We start from the raw sequence: 15,130 nt of genomic DNA, 5'->3' as shown, positions 1-15,130 counted from the left end.
TTTTTGACCAAACTTTGAGCTGGTTGTGCTTGTGCAGTTTTTGCATTTTTATAAAGCAGCAAAAAGCGGTTTTTTTCTTTTGTTTGTTTGTTTCAAAATTACATTTTCATATTAATTTGTCAACTTGTCCCTTTTAAAGAGGATATCCTCTCCCACTATTAATTTGCAATTAGTCACCGGCTTTGACACCAGTACCAATTTTTATTCCGGACCCTCAGCATCAAGAAGCTACATACATCAAACAGTTTCAAATGGAGCACTTCACCACCATTAGAGCATTTAAATTGCATCAGATGTGGCAATAAATGTGAATTGTTGCTTCCAGCTTGCCGGCTCGATGATGCCATTTGCATTTTTGCCAGTAATTCAAAGATATAAAAAGGTGTTTTCACTTACAATGTAGTATTTAATGACATTCGGTCATCCCTACCCCATTTGGAATCCTGTGCAGGCACCGGCGACTTGCTCGTCTGTAAAATGTATAATCGGCTTGTCAAGTTGTACGTTTTGAAGAGGGTATCTGGGTGGAATGTCTCATCTGCTCGTCAAATAGTCCATTGCTATAACAATATACATTTATCTTAGTAAATTTAATATTGGCTCTGATTATGCTCTTTGTCCCTCCCCTACCCCCAGGCTGTGCCTTATTCGAGAGATTACCAACGTAAATATGAATTCTATGTGCAAAAGTTACCCAAGCCGGTAAGCTGTGGTTTCCTAATATCAGTTTAACATTATTACTTGTGAAATTGAATATTCACAAGTATATTGGTTGGTCTGGTCTGGTCTGTCTGTCTGTCTGTCTGTCTGTCTGTCTGTCTGTCTGTCTGTATGTCAATTTGCCTACAGGTTCTCAATTTTAAACGGACCTTCACGAAACTTCACAAAATGCTGGAGTTGGTCATAATCAAGAAGCCTATTGATTTTAAAGTCAAAAGGTCAACATAGGTCAATGGTCTACAAGTTTGTCAAATTTGTAAAATCAATTTTCATCCGACTTAAAGAGGATTTTCAGATCACATCGATGAATTCAACCATCACTTATTTTTGAGGTCAACACAGAACAAATTTCTGAAATCCTCACTTTTCATCTGATTGAATGGAAGTTTTAATCGGGTTTGCACATCAGGTCACTGACTTCAACCACCAATGATATTTTTGGTTACATTTAAATTTATTTTAGGGATTTCGATTCTTGTTTATTTATTTTCCTTTTATATTGGTTAGGTGGAGGAGGTGGAAGGAAGAGTTGGGGGTGTTGGTTTCATATAAATTTTGCATATTTATTTCAAAATTGTACAAACACAAAGTTCGACTACTATTGCAGAGAATGCAAACTCTGGTAGGCATGCCGATTGTGGGGGTGGAATGGGGTAAGAGTAGAGTTGGCCTGCCATCAAACCACTAAGCTGAAAGGATAATTGGCTCGGCTACATGTGTCGACATCCATCCATTCTTAATTTGATCATTTCTATTACAATCCGTTGCTGTACCCCACGTATAACTGAGATTATTAACGCACTAAAACCTCTGAAATAATAGGTGAAACTGTGTCCATACCCTCAATGGTTTCATGACTTGTGGTTTAAGCCTGGTGTTGGCTTGGGATATTAGGGTCCTGAGTTCGTGCCCCATTGATCACTGAATTAACACCAGGTGGGGTTTGACTCGGTCTGTCATCCTTCCGAGGTCGGTGAAATGAGTACCAGTGTACTGGTACAGGGACACAGCATCAGCGGCATAGTCACGCCCCCACAAAATGATAGCTCCCCGGCAGCCAAGCTGCCATAGGCAAGAAGACGAAGACTTGTGCTTTCATAACGCTCAATGGCATAACTTCTTATGTTCATGATGACGAGAGCAAAATGTTTATCCAAAACTGGATTTTTTCTGAATGACAAAACTGAAAATATTAATCATCTTCTGAAGTCAGCTCTTTGGCTGAATTCAGATGAGATTAATCCTCGGCTTCCAGTCCTCTCAATCAATCATTGCTGTGTGCAGTTCTGCTGTCTCCAGGCCCACATCCTTCAATATGTAGATGTAGTTGAGAGCTGGCCTCCACCGCTTCAGCCATGTTTAGGTGTCCAGAGTGCAAGATTGGAAATAGATTCGTTTTTTGCAGTGCCCAGCAATCCTGAGAAGTCGTCTTCTACATTTAACTGACAGTATTGGAAGAGAACCATTGAGCTCTTTATTTGTCTGATGTTCAGACCAACGGACATTGAAGAAGTTGAGTGTAGGACCAATCGAGTCGTTTCTCGTGAGAGTCCATGCTTCACTTCTATAAACCAGGAAGACTCGACTGTTGTCATGAACAGTCGGTCCTTGATACAATGAGTGTGTGGATGTCAATATATCTTTATAGTTTGTTCCAAGCTCTGTTCCAACCATGCATCAGTTTTCCTTTGTTTGATATCCTGAGCAGTTGAGTTACCCCCCCCCTCCCCCCAAAAACAGCCATTTTTACCTGCTGTAGAGGGGTTAGCTTTTCTTGAGGCAATGTTTTATGGCTGGATGCCCTTCCTGATGCCAACTCTGGTCGCCTCTTACGACACACAGGGATATGCTACACCTATTCTAACCGGGGCATACACCGGGACCAGGACACTGGTACTCACTCTGCTGACCTTGGAAAGATGACAGGCTGAGTCAACCCCCTGGTATTACTTCAGCAGCCAATGGGACTCGAACTCAGGACCTTAGGATCCCAAGCAAGCCACCCTAACCACTAAACCAACACCAGGCTCAGTTGAGTTAACCCAAGAACCAAGATATTTGAAGTCATTGATCTTATTGAAGTGTTTTATTCCATCATTTGATATGATCGAGACCTCTCTCTCTCAACCTGTTGAATGCCATCACTTTAGTTAATGAGCATTAATTGTTACTCCTATCTTACTGGCACTTGTTATGACTCTTGAGGTTATTGCACTTGCTCAATTTCTTCTGATAATAATTCTGTCATCGGCAAAGTCAATTACAACCTCTGGTTTGACTTCTACTTTTTCTTCATTTACCTTCGCCACCGGCGGTGAAGGAGGTTATGTTTTCACCCCTTTCTGTCTGTTCGTTTGTGTACAGGATGTCTCAAAAAGTTGTGGACGGATCCAGTTGAAATTTTGTGGACAGGTTCGGTGTGTGACATGGGTGAACTAATTACATTTTGGTGAAGATCTGGATCCGGATCCAACTACTAGAATTTTTTAAGTGATTCTTCACCATTGAGAGATCGGGCCAAAATATATATATATATATATATATATATATATATATATATATATATATATATATATATATATATATATATATATATATATATATATATATATATATATATATATATATATCATGATATCTCCAAAAGTTGCAGACAGATTTGGACGAAACTTGGTTGACAGGTTGGGTGTGCTGCAAGGAGGAAATGATTCGATTTTGGTGAAGATCCGAATCCGGATCTGGATGCGAGAATTAATTATTTTTTAAAGTGATTCTTCACCATTGAGAAATTGGGGGCAAAAACTGGGGGCAGAAACTAATAGTTCAAAAATGCATTGGGCCTGATATGTTCTCGTTGATCAAGCATTACTGGGTGGAGGTATGTGCTCGACCAAATGCCCTTCTAGTTCTATTTGGAATCCCAGTTCATCCTCTTTGCCTTCGATAGCACTTCTAAGTGTGTGCGTAATCAAGCACTATGATGAACAGGTAAGTGGCAAGGGTGTCTCCCTGTAGTACTCCGACTAGAAATTCATAAAGTTGCATTTCTCCATTGAGTTAGTGTATATTGTTATGCGTATCCCTTTACACATTCGAAATTGCTTCACAAGTTGATCATGAGATTCTGTGTGCTGATCGGATCTTCAACGTTTTGCCATGACGGATGGAGTCAAAGGCTTTTCAAAAGTCAATGAATGTCATTATTGAAAGATGATTTTGGCCATTAATTCCTTTGACTAGCTTTCACAACGCAAACTAGAACGGCACTCGGTAGAGCGCATGCCTCCACCAGGCTGAACCGTTAATGTTTTTGCATCCCACTGATAGGCCGAATCTACATCCGTACCTTAACAAAATTCTAATTGGCTTGTTCTTATCACCTAACCAACTCATCCACCAAGTTTTGTCATAATCCGTTCACAACTTTTTGAAATATGCTGTTTCTCATTTTTGGCCCAATCTCTCAAAGGTGACAAATCACTGAAAAAAAATATAACTTCTCGTGTCTGGATCTGGATCCTGATCTTTACCAAAATCGAATCAATTTTCCTTGTTGATTATCCAACCTGTCCACCAAATTTAGTCCAAATCCATCCATAACCTTTTGAGACATCCTGCTCGCAGACAGAAAAACAGACGGGTGAAAACCTTTGGTAGCCGAGGTAAATATTAATATTTGAAGCAATGTATTATATATCAATGAACCATGGTTAATTATTATATTCATTACATTTTTTTTTCCTCCAACAGCCTGGTGATTCGACCAATCGTTTTGGGATGAAACTACGTCGTGCGCACATCTTCGAAGACTCGTTCCGCCTACTCATGATAGTGAAACGCGTTGAGCTACTCAGAGCCAAGCTGTGGATTGAGTTTGATTCTGAGAAGGGTCTTGATTATGGAGGTGTTGCCAGAGAGTGGTTCTTCCTGCTCTCAAAGGAAATGTTCAACCCTTACTATGGACTTTTTGAGTATTCTGCAACGTGAGTTTTTTCCATAAAGATATTCATATATATCTAGAAATATCAAATATCATGAGGGTTGCATTCCTGGGAAATACCTCAATAGTGAAAACCAAGCACCAATAGGAAAAGGGGAGTTTGGTTCCGAGGCTTCGAGAAAATATAGAAGAAGGTCCGGGCCAGCCAGAAATAAACAAATTGCAATTGAAATAAAATATACACAGGGTGGTGCAGAGCCGAATGACACATTTGGATATGCGATAATTTTCAACAGCAAGAGAGAGATGAAATGAAACACACGAGGTTTATGTTCAAAGCTTGCAATTTTATGATTTATGGGGGATAACATCAGGAAGGTGACCTGCCTGAAAAAGAAAGAAAAAACAAAATTTAAATGGCATCAAATCCTCTGTGGCTTGGAGTGTAGCCACACCCCCTAAACCCCACCCCGAGGACTGGAGAGTGGTCTCAAACGTGCCAGTCGGCTGTGCACCACCCTGTATAAAGCATGGTACGTTGAAATAAACATGTAACTGGAATAAATGCAGGGTAAAATAAACAAAAACAACATTTTTACCCTCGCCGAAGGAGAGGGTATTATATTGCATTTCGGTCTGTTGGGTAGTCGATGTAGTCGAAAAAAAAAAATTCAAAAACATTTTTTTTTTGACATTTGTACTACCCTTATTATCGGTATTTAAAATGGCGATTTCAGTTGATACAATGGCGATTTCGATGAAACTTGGTTGGTGGGTTCATACCATGACCTAGTTGTGTGCAAATGAGAACCGTTGCTATGGACACCACCGTTGCCCAGCAACGGGACTTTGAAATTTTTGAAAAATCATAAAAAATTTATTTTTTCGAAAATCGAAAATCAAAAAAGATAGCCTTTGAATGAACCCTGGTCGAAAACAATAAAAAACGAAGTTCGTTATATCTCAGAGACTATAAGTCAGATATACATGAAACTGGTATAGTAGGTTCATGGTATGTCCTAGTTATGTGTGAGAAAGAACCGTTGCTATGGACCCCTCCGTTGCCTAGCAACGACCGACTACCCATGTCCGCCTACCGGCTTGTTTGTTACTTGGCGAAATCTTCGATTTTGTCAAGTATGTTGGTCTGTTCCGTTTGTTGGTTTGTTTGTTTGTTTTTTTGTCCGGTCGTCCACAGCCCAAACGGCTCGACCAGTCGTTCTTAAATTTTTACACCTGATAGGCAATCCACCTGAGACGGTCCGCGTCCAAACCCCGTCTTAATCGGACTGAAAGTCGCGACGTGACGTCACACAATGTGAAAACACATTTTTGGACACAACTCAGTGACCGGAAGTCGAAGCGACTTGCGGTTGACGCCAAATTAAACTTCATTCAAATATCTAAATGATTACTAAATGCATCTTATTACAAATTACGCATAGTTTTCGCAAGCGTATGACGTCAAATTTTGCCTATTGACGTCATTTTTTAATAAATATTTATGCTCGTGTGCAGCCGAAACTACTGAAGCAATCGTTCTCAAATTTTAACACGTGATAGCCAATCTTGCTGAAATAGTCTGGGATCAAATCACGTCATAATCGCACTTAACGTCACGACGTTACGTCAAGAAAAGGTGAAAACAAGCTTGTGAACATAACTCAGTAACCGGAAGTCGTACCAACTTCCTGTTGACGCCAAAACAAACTACAATGGAATATCTAAATGTTTTAAAATGCATGTTAGTACAAATTATGGACAGTTTTCGCAAGCGTATGACGTCAAAGTTTTTTGCAATTGGCATGATTTAAAAAAAATTCTATTCGTTCTACAGGTCACAATTCTTAACCGATTTGGATGAAATTTTAACAGCTGATAGAAATCCACAGTGCAAAAGGATATGTGACTTTTGGTGATGTTCAAGATCAGGATCTGGATTCTGCATCACTTTATATTATCGCCCATCATAAACCAATGGGGAATTTTGTGAATTACACATGGCTATTTCTCAAACAGTTTTGCACTTATTATATTGAAACTTATACTGTCTATTTATGCATGTAATATTAACATGTGTACAAAGTTTGATCGAAATTGATCCAAGGTCAAGGTCAGGGTCACCCAAAACATGAAAAACACACATATAAAATACATATTTTTGTTTTACAACATTTCAAACCTGATAACGGGATCGTAAAGCTGGTTGAAAAGCAATGTTCCTCGGTATTTTCAAATATTTTCTACGATCAGAATGAAGGCAAGAAGCACCGATGATAAGTTGTTGAATGTCACATGGTGGCTTTAAATGAGTTGTGAAAATTTTCAATCTGCTGCCGTTACCGTGACAACGCGCGCTTGATAATTGTTATTTGTGACGTCGCGTCATTTTATTAATGTACGAACAAATAAACACCACACATTCCATGACATTACAGCTTGGACCCCCACACGGAAAGGTCAACTAATTCGCCAAGTGTCGTGCTAAGCACGATTTTTCATTTGTTTGTTTGTTTGTTTGTCTGCACACAACTTTCGTGTTTTTGTCCACAACCACTTATCGGATTGAGATGAAATTTTCACCCACCATAGATGCGACTACTCATGTCGAATGTTTTAATCATAATTATGATGTCATAGGTCACGTGGCAGCCATGTTATAAAAACGGAAAAACTTTGGACCTCTGTATCTCTGAAATCAAACCAAGAAAAAAATTGAAACTTGGCATGTGGCAATTACTCGTCATGGGGATTGTGGTTAATTTTTATACGCCCAATATACATATATTTATGTGTGTGTGTATATATATATATATATATGTATATATATATATATATATATATATATATATATATATATATATATATATATATATATATATATATATACACATATATCAGGGCATATTATGTGATACCGGTCGTCTGTTTGTCTCTGTCTGTCCGTCCGTCCGTCCGTCCGTTCCTATCCGCACTCTAACTCCCAAAGTTTTCAACTTTCACGTTTCATATTTGGTACATAGGTACAGACTGTGGAGACAGTGTGTCCCGACATACGTTCGTCATCTAAAGTGGTTGCCATGGCAACCAGGATGCTGTTTTCCATGTAGTAGCACAATTCTGTATGTACCTTCTTGTTCGGGCGTATATTGTGCTCACTTGCGCTCTTGTTTTATGATGTCATAGGTGCCTTCTTTATGACGTCATAATTGCATATGTAGAATGGCACATCCGATCAGTATGAAAATTTTTGAGGGTCATCTAGGGATAAAATGATCCACAAAAATGTTTTTGATGCTGTCATCGGTCATGTGACTTGGCAGCGATATTGTTGTTGTTTTTAAAAACCTTCAAAAATCTTCTCTGAAATGGCTTAACCAATCATCACTGCCAGCATTTATAAAGTGGCAGTTCTAATTATGTCTCTTATTAATTACGTAACACACCAGTACATGAATGCCAAACAAAATACACCACACAAAACGAGTCCTGGTGAGGGTCTGCAACCTCTGATTGTCCTTTTTCTTGTTACCTTTTAAATTTATTCCAAAACAGTGAGGTGGGTGAGGATAAACATATTACATATTCATTCGTACTGTCCTCTGCCATAAATATAACACACAAGACTTATCTCAGGATGATGATGATGCTGCTAGAGTGGGGAGGGTTTAGGGTAGAAAGATGTGGATGTAGAACTTGTGATGGCTGTTGGATCATCGGGAACATGATGAAGTTGCCTGCTGAATTGCAACATAGAAGAAGGGTAAAACGATCCTTAGCCGCCTTGATCCAGAGCAGATCTTTCCTGCTTGACAGGAAGGCATGTGATATCATCCTTTTCCAAAATAATTCTGTCTCTTCGGCATTTAAAACCTGCTGTGGCATAAATCCCTTCGCCTCGATTAGTTCCATGAGCTGCGGTTGGTAGTTCTTAGCAGCATCATAACCTGTCATGGTTGAACTGGAGCCTTCGGCCATGGGTGCCTCGTGGAAATGTTGGTAAATCCGCAATGGTGTCTCATGTATCACCGGTCCACTCAGTTTACCGCACAGTCGATTTATGTTGATCCTGCAATGGCGGCCCACAGATGCCACACTCTCACCTCTTGCCAACGTATCCAACAACTCGTTTTTTTTTTTTTCGCACAATGTCATAACCTTTCTCTGCCTTTCAGCACAATTAATTTAGTCCATTCTTTTATGTTTGGTGCCATTATTAACTGTTGTGTGGATACTAAATCTTGCAGATCTCGTATTTCCGTTTGTCATTTCCTGTTCGGTGACGATTCATTATTATACTTGTCTTCATTCCATGTGCTGGAATGATGACTACAAATGAACATTGCGCAAGAAACAAAAAAAGGCTTGTAGTGGGAGGTAATCAAACACGCTGATGCAAACAATGACTCGTCTCACATCAAAAACCACGATTTACCAGCTGCCGGGCTGGTTTCATCGCTTAATGGCGAATCATAAGCAATGCATATCTCTTTGGTATGCACTGCTGAAGGGGGGTGTAGCATTGGGATTCTCATGTGTGTACTATTTGCGAACGTGTGTGTGTGTGTGTGTGTGTGTGTGTGTGTGTGTGTGTGTGTGTGTGTGTGTGTGTGTGTGTGTGTGTGTGTGTGTGTGTGTGTGTGTGTGTAAACATATATATATATATATATATATATATATATATATGTCTCTGTATATATATATATATATATATATATATATATATATATATATATATATATATATATATATATATATATATATATATATATATGTCTCTGTATATATATATATATATATATATATATATATATATATATATATATATATATATATATATATATATATATATATATATATATATATATATGTCTCTGTATATATATATATATATATATATATATATATATATATATATATATATATATATATATATATGTATGTCTATGTATAATGTGTATATATATATATATATATATATATATATATATATATATATATATATATGTCTATGTATATAATATATGTATGTATATATATATATATATATATATATATATATATATATATATATATATATATATATATATATATGTATATATCTCAGGATGATGATATAAAAAAACCATAATTTTTCAATACTTCATTTTGATTATTCGCATTAAATTGTTATTATTTTGTTATTTTTTACAAAAATAAAGTTTTATCAGCAATTCAAATATTTCTGTGCAGATATTAGTTATTTAATTTGCATGACTTTTTTTGCAGAGATAACTACACACTCCAGATCAACCCCAGCTCTGGTTTTTGCAATGAAAATCACCTCGCATATTTCAAGTTCATTGGCCGCGTGGCTGGCATGGCAGTCTATCATGGAAAACTATTGGATGGTATTTTATGCTTCCATTTTGTCTGACATTTACATTTTTGTGAATTATGTTTTTAACTTTGCAGTTGCATTTGAATTTTTCCATGACTGCACACTCTATTTATGTATTGCATTTTGTTTAGGTTTCTTTATCCGTCCATTCTACAAGATGATGCTGCAGAAGGATATCATCCTGAAAGACATGGAGTCTGTGGTACGGGAATGAGTATGATGATAACCATGTTAATAAATATTATTCGCTTTTGCTGATGTCATACAAACAGTAATTGTGCAAGATGCAACTCAAACCCCACCAAGGTGGAACTCTTTGGCTGCCAAATAAGAGATTAAGAACCAGCCTCGTGTTATTGACATGGGTCGTACTTGTGTTTGTTTATAACTAGAAAATATTGCAAAGAACCCATTTGTAAGGACTGGTTAATTCTCACACTTATTTGATTAATGGGTGGTAATACCATCTTCCACAAGGTGATGCTGTATTATCCACATTTATATCGAGAGAATTGGGGTCCTCCCTGAAACCTGTGTCCATGATTTGATTTGATTTTTTTTATCTCGTAAAACCTTCCCGTGCACCCCTTGAGTACAACCACCATTTTTGAAATAATTCAACTCAGTGGTTCAGTTCTCATAATATTTCGACTTCCAAAAGTGTAATTTTTTTGTTATCTTTTAGATCCGAGAACTTTATCGTGTGCACTCCGAGTACAGCCACTGCTTTTTGAACTCTTTACTTCCAGCAGTTTAGGAATGCATAGAAGTAAAAAAATACACAAACAGTGTGATATTATGTTATGATAATTCGTCCACTTCTGTGATGTCCATAATTTTGATGCAGAGAATTGGGGTGTTTTATTATCACTTGTAATACCTCACACCCATGGAGAGGATTGGTGTCTTTCCCAAAGACAGGAGAGTGGGAGGTTGGTTGGGGGTGGGGGGGGTATGAATGCCCAAAAAGGCGTAACAACATTGCTGAACTGACGGGGAGTAGAAGAGGTTTTTAAAATGCATCATGTCCTTTGACTGCCAATAATTTTGTCATCACAAGTCTTTCAGAGCCTTTAAAAGGCAGGCTTCAAAATTTTGTCCAAATGATTAGCTGATTCCTATTTGTCCTGTATTTAGTCAATTTTCACTACGATGGTACACCGCACGTATCCTGCCAGCGAATGACGCTACTTGACAAGCCTTCATGTGTCATAGTTACGTAGGATAGCAATAGTGCCTTGCAGAACATTACCACTAATCATTGATAATTCTCAGTATTGCGATTAATTAAATAATGTTACCACACGTGGACATTATCACTTTTCTTTTTTGGGACCTTTAGGCGTGCAGGCGCAGCAGCGACTGGAGCACTTCCGTTTTGATCCCGAGTGTCATGATCCATGTGTAATTCCTTTGCAGCATTTTAACTTGACTTGCGGCCTTGATTTCTTCTTGAATTTGTAACTTGCTGTTTATCTCCAGATATTTATCTTCTACCCTCAATCAATAAAGGGAAGGAGTTGTGGTTTTTTTTGCCCTCAAATAAATTCTTCCCCTATTGCCCTTTTTCTGCTCCGGCCTGGTCCCTCCTCCATCATCCTCGTGATTATTAAAAATATTTGCACCCTCAAGACACCTCCCCTCCCCCCCCACATTGTGCATATAAATCAAACACACCCTTCTCATATGATTAGTATGTAATATGAAGAATGATGTAATATGTGAAAGATGCATCAATTGTTTTCTGATTTTTGACTCTTATAGCGATCCTTGTTCTTTCAGATTGTTGCCTCTTAAACATTGTTGCTATGCTTCAGTATATATATATATATATATATATATATATATATATATATATATATATATATATATATATATATATATATATATATATATATATATATATATATATATATATAGTAGAAACGATGCTTTTTCACTGTTATTGTGGCAACTGCTGCTTTTCCTTCTATTATTTTTTAGGACAGCGAATATTACAACTCCCTCAGATGGATCTTAGAAAACGATCCAATTGATCTGGACCTACGCTTCTGTGTAGAGGAGGAGCACTTTGGTCAGGTACAACTTTAACTGCACGTTTAACCCAACTTGGAAGTGTTGTTATGCCAGTTAAAAACAAACGCTCTGCTTGTTTACCTTTTCAAAATCCGATTTTTCGTGGTGCAGGTAGTGTTATCGCACAAGGCAAAAAGACGTGATGATGTCTTTAAATGTAATGAAGGGAAAGTTATCTATATGGCCATGTTCCCAGGAATACAAATTTGAATGTCTGCTATGACCACTTCTTCCTCTCATGTGGGATCAACCTGGGTATGTTTTAGGGCTAAATCTTTGACGAACCGGGAAACCAAATCCTTTTCCCCCCCCCCCCCCCAAATTTCCAGTTTTTCCTCCTCATGATTTCCTTCTGTATCCATCTTGTCCACCCCATGCATCCTTTCCTGCCCTTCCCCAACCCCCTCTCTTCCCCACACCCATTGTTTGTCGAAGTCTCCCTCTATCTTGTCCTTCAATTGTGCTGTTGGTGTGCCCCCCCCACACTCTTTTTCTCCTTGTTATTCTGACCCCTGCTATTAACCTCCTTCCACAACTCCACCATTCTCTGCTGTTCCTTTTGTCCTGTGTTTGTTACATGTCCACCTCGAGGCACCTAAGCGAATGCACCAGTTACCCGGAGAATGTTACGGGAGAAAAAAAAAGTCATGGACAATAATGTGCCCTGCTTGTTGTTTTACCAGTGAAATGAGCATATTCCAAGAGACAGAAGGATCTTTTATTAGTGATATTTATTAATCCCTACTGTCTACCTTTGAAAACACCAAGGAGAAAAAGACATAAAATGTCATAGCTCCCATGGTTTTAGTAACTTTGCTTTACGGAGTCGCTAGTCCACATTTACAAGATTTATGTGCATGCGCAACTGACTTGAGAGGTCATGTGACATCGAATATTGCATATGATTGGCTTATTCGGTCATGAATATTAATGATGGGCGGGTCACATCGTTAAATTGTGTGAAATTGTTGTTCACGTGACATGTATGGTGATTTTGATTGGGAATGCAAATTTCACACAGAAGAGATTCAATGTCCATATATTTTGGGGGGGAACATACTGAATTTCACAAACTGTTTAACATTTAAGAATATTTATTTATGTATAAAATAAATTCTATAACTGTAAGCAAGAGAAAATTATCATTCCTTTAAAAACGCTATCTGATCAGTTTTTGGAAACTGTAGCCAACATAAAGGTGGTTGGGGTGAGATTGAAGAGTAATCAGAATTATTGTTGTTTTTTTTCATGAAAGATGCTTCATGGTATCGGTATGAAAAAAAATAGAACAAGATCGGTAAATGCATGTCTGAGAAATGGTTGAGGATGCGTTCAATATGGGTTTGTTTTTTTATCAACTAAAATGGCCGCCAGTCTTCCAGTTGGCCATCTTTGATCAGATTTCAAAATAAATTCAGTTGCTTATGTATGACATCATGTACTTTGCTTGTGCCAAATTTGTACAAAATCAGACCATACATGCACGAGAAATCGTTGGGGACATATTTAAGTAACAAAATGGCCACCAGTCGGCCATCTTGAATCTGATCTTGAAAAGCAATGACATGCCTCGTGTGAGCCATCATTCTTTATCTTCTTGCCAAGTTTGAACAAGATTAGTAAATGCATGTCCTAGAAATGGTTGAGGATGTGTAGGATACCGGGTTTATTTTTTACAACAAAAATGGCGGCCAGTCTACCAGTCGGCCATCTTTGATCAGATTGCAAAATAAAGTGAGGTGCATGTGCGTGCCCTCATTACTGTGCTTGTGCCAGGTTTGAACAAAATCAGACCATGTATGTGTGAGAAATGGTCGAGGACATTGTCAACGTTGGCAGCCATTTTAGTTGTAAAAACCCAGTCAGCCATATTTGATCGAGTCGTGAAACAAAATGACGTGCTTATGTATGTCATCATGTGTTGTGTTTGTGCCAAGTTTGAACAAAATTGATCCATACATGCCTGAGATATGGCTGCGGACAGTCGGACAGACAGATGAGGCCCAATCCATAAGCCCCCATTTCTGACCAAGTCCAACGGGGGCAAATAATGCTAATTAAAATAAACCCTTAATGACGTCCTTAAGGAATACCCAAATGAATAAAGTACAAATGTCTCAGATTTCAATGCAGCTATGAATTAACTCGCCACTTTTGGGGTGGCAATTTTTTTCAGGTAACCAGGTTGTAAAATGAACCATATCAGGTTATAAATAGGTAAATGGTCAGCTGAGAACACATTCAAACAGATCTTGTCCAGTGGGTGGACACAGGATGAATCCAACAGGCCAGTCGGGTCACAAAAGTCCTCAGAGGGTGAAGCCTTGTAACATTGGACCATGGAGAAGAACCCGGGTCCACAGGTCATACTGTGTGAGAGACATTGAATTTCCGAGCTCCACGCTGTGATGGGCAGTGTGTACTGGAAGCAGGTGATGACAGAGTGAAGGAATATTCAGGCAGCCAGTGAGGAGATGCCTGCTTTGAAGTCGTCTCCGAGATGACAACAGGGCAGCAGATTCGATGAGTAGACCAATCAGTATAGTTGGGCGACCAACGTACAGCGGGGTGAACTTGGGTCTTTAGTCAGGGAACGGAGTCACTCTACCATTTTGGGTTCTCATACAGAAGGCTCCTGATTCCAGCTTTACTGGTTGAGCCAGTTTTAAAATGAATTTCGCCATATGAAATTCATTGGACAGCACCTGCTCCATCTCCTACATTGCTCTCTCTCTGTCTCTCTCTCTCTCTCTGTCTCTGTCTCTGTCTCTGTCTCTGTCTCTGTCTCTGTCTCTGTCTCTGTCTCTGTCTCTGTCTCTGTCTCTGTCTCTGTCTCTCTCTCTCTCTCTCTCTCTCTCTCTCTCTCTCTCTCTCTCTCTCTCTCTCTCTCTCTCTCTCTCTCTCTCTCTCTCTCTCTCTCTCTCTCTCTCTCTCTCTCTCTCTCTCTCTCTCTCTCTCTCTCTCTCTCTCTCTCTCTCTCTCTCTCTCTCTCTCTCTCTCTCTATCTCTCTCTC

General features: G+C 38.6%; 1 protein-coding gene across 4 annotated transcripts in view; it reads left to right on the top strand.

The window, feature by feature from the left end:
- Positions 1-15,130, top strand: part of LOC147016010 (E3 ubiquitin-protein ligase NEDD4-like) — a 136,890-nt gene that overhangs the window by 102,536 nt on the left and 19,224 nt on the right. For all 4 annotated transcript variants that reach the window (XM_085848693.1, XM_085848694.1, XM_085848692.1 and 1 more), the window contains 5 exons: positions 637-702; positions 4,471-4,703; positions 9,929-10,050; positions 10,172-10,242; positions 12,024-12,119. In XM_085848693.1, the coding sequence (XP_085704819.1) occupies positions 637-702; positions 4,471-4,703; positions 9,929-10,050; positions 10,172-10,242; positions 12,024-12,119 (588 nt within the window). The remainder of the gene's footprint in view (positions 1-636; positions 703-4,470; positions 4,704-9,928; positions 10,051-10,171; positions 10,243-12,023; positions 12,120-15,130) is intronic.

Source organism: Eptatretus burgeri, chromosome 12 (assembly GCF_056783735.1).
Source record: "Eptatretus burgeri isolate ZD-2024b chromosome 12, Ebu_testis_v1, whole genome shotgun sequence".
NCBI classification, from domain to species: Eukaryota; Metazoa; Chordata; class Myxini; order Myxiniformes; family Myxinidae; genus Eptatretus; species Eptatretus burgeri.
Note: the sequence above shows the minus strand (reverse complement) of the source record. Positions and strands in the feature narration are given on the sequence as shown.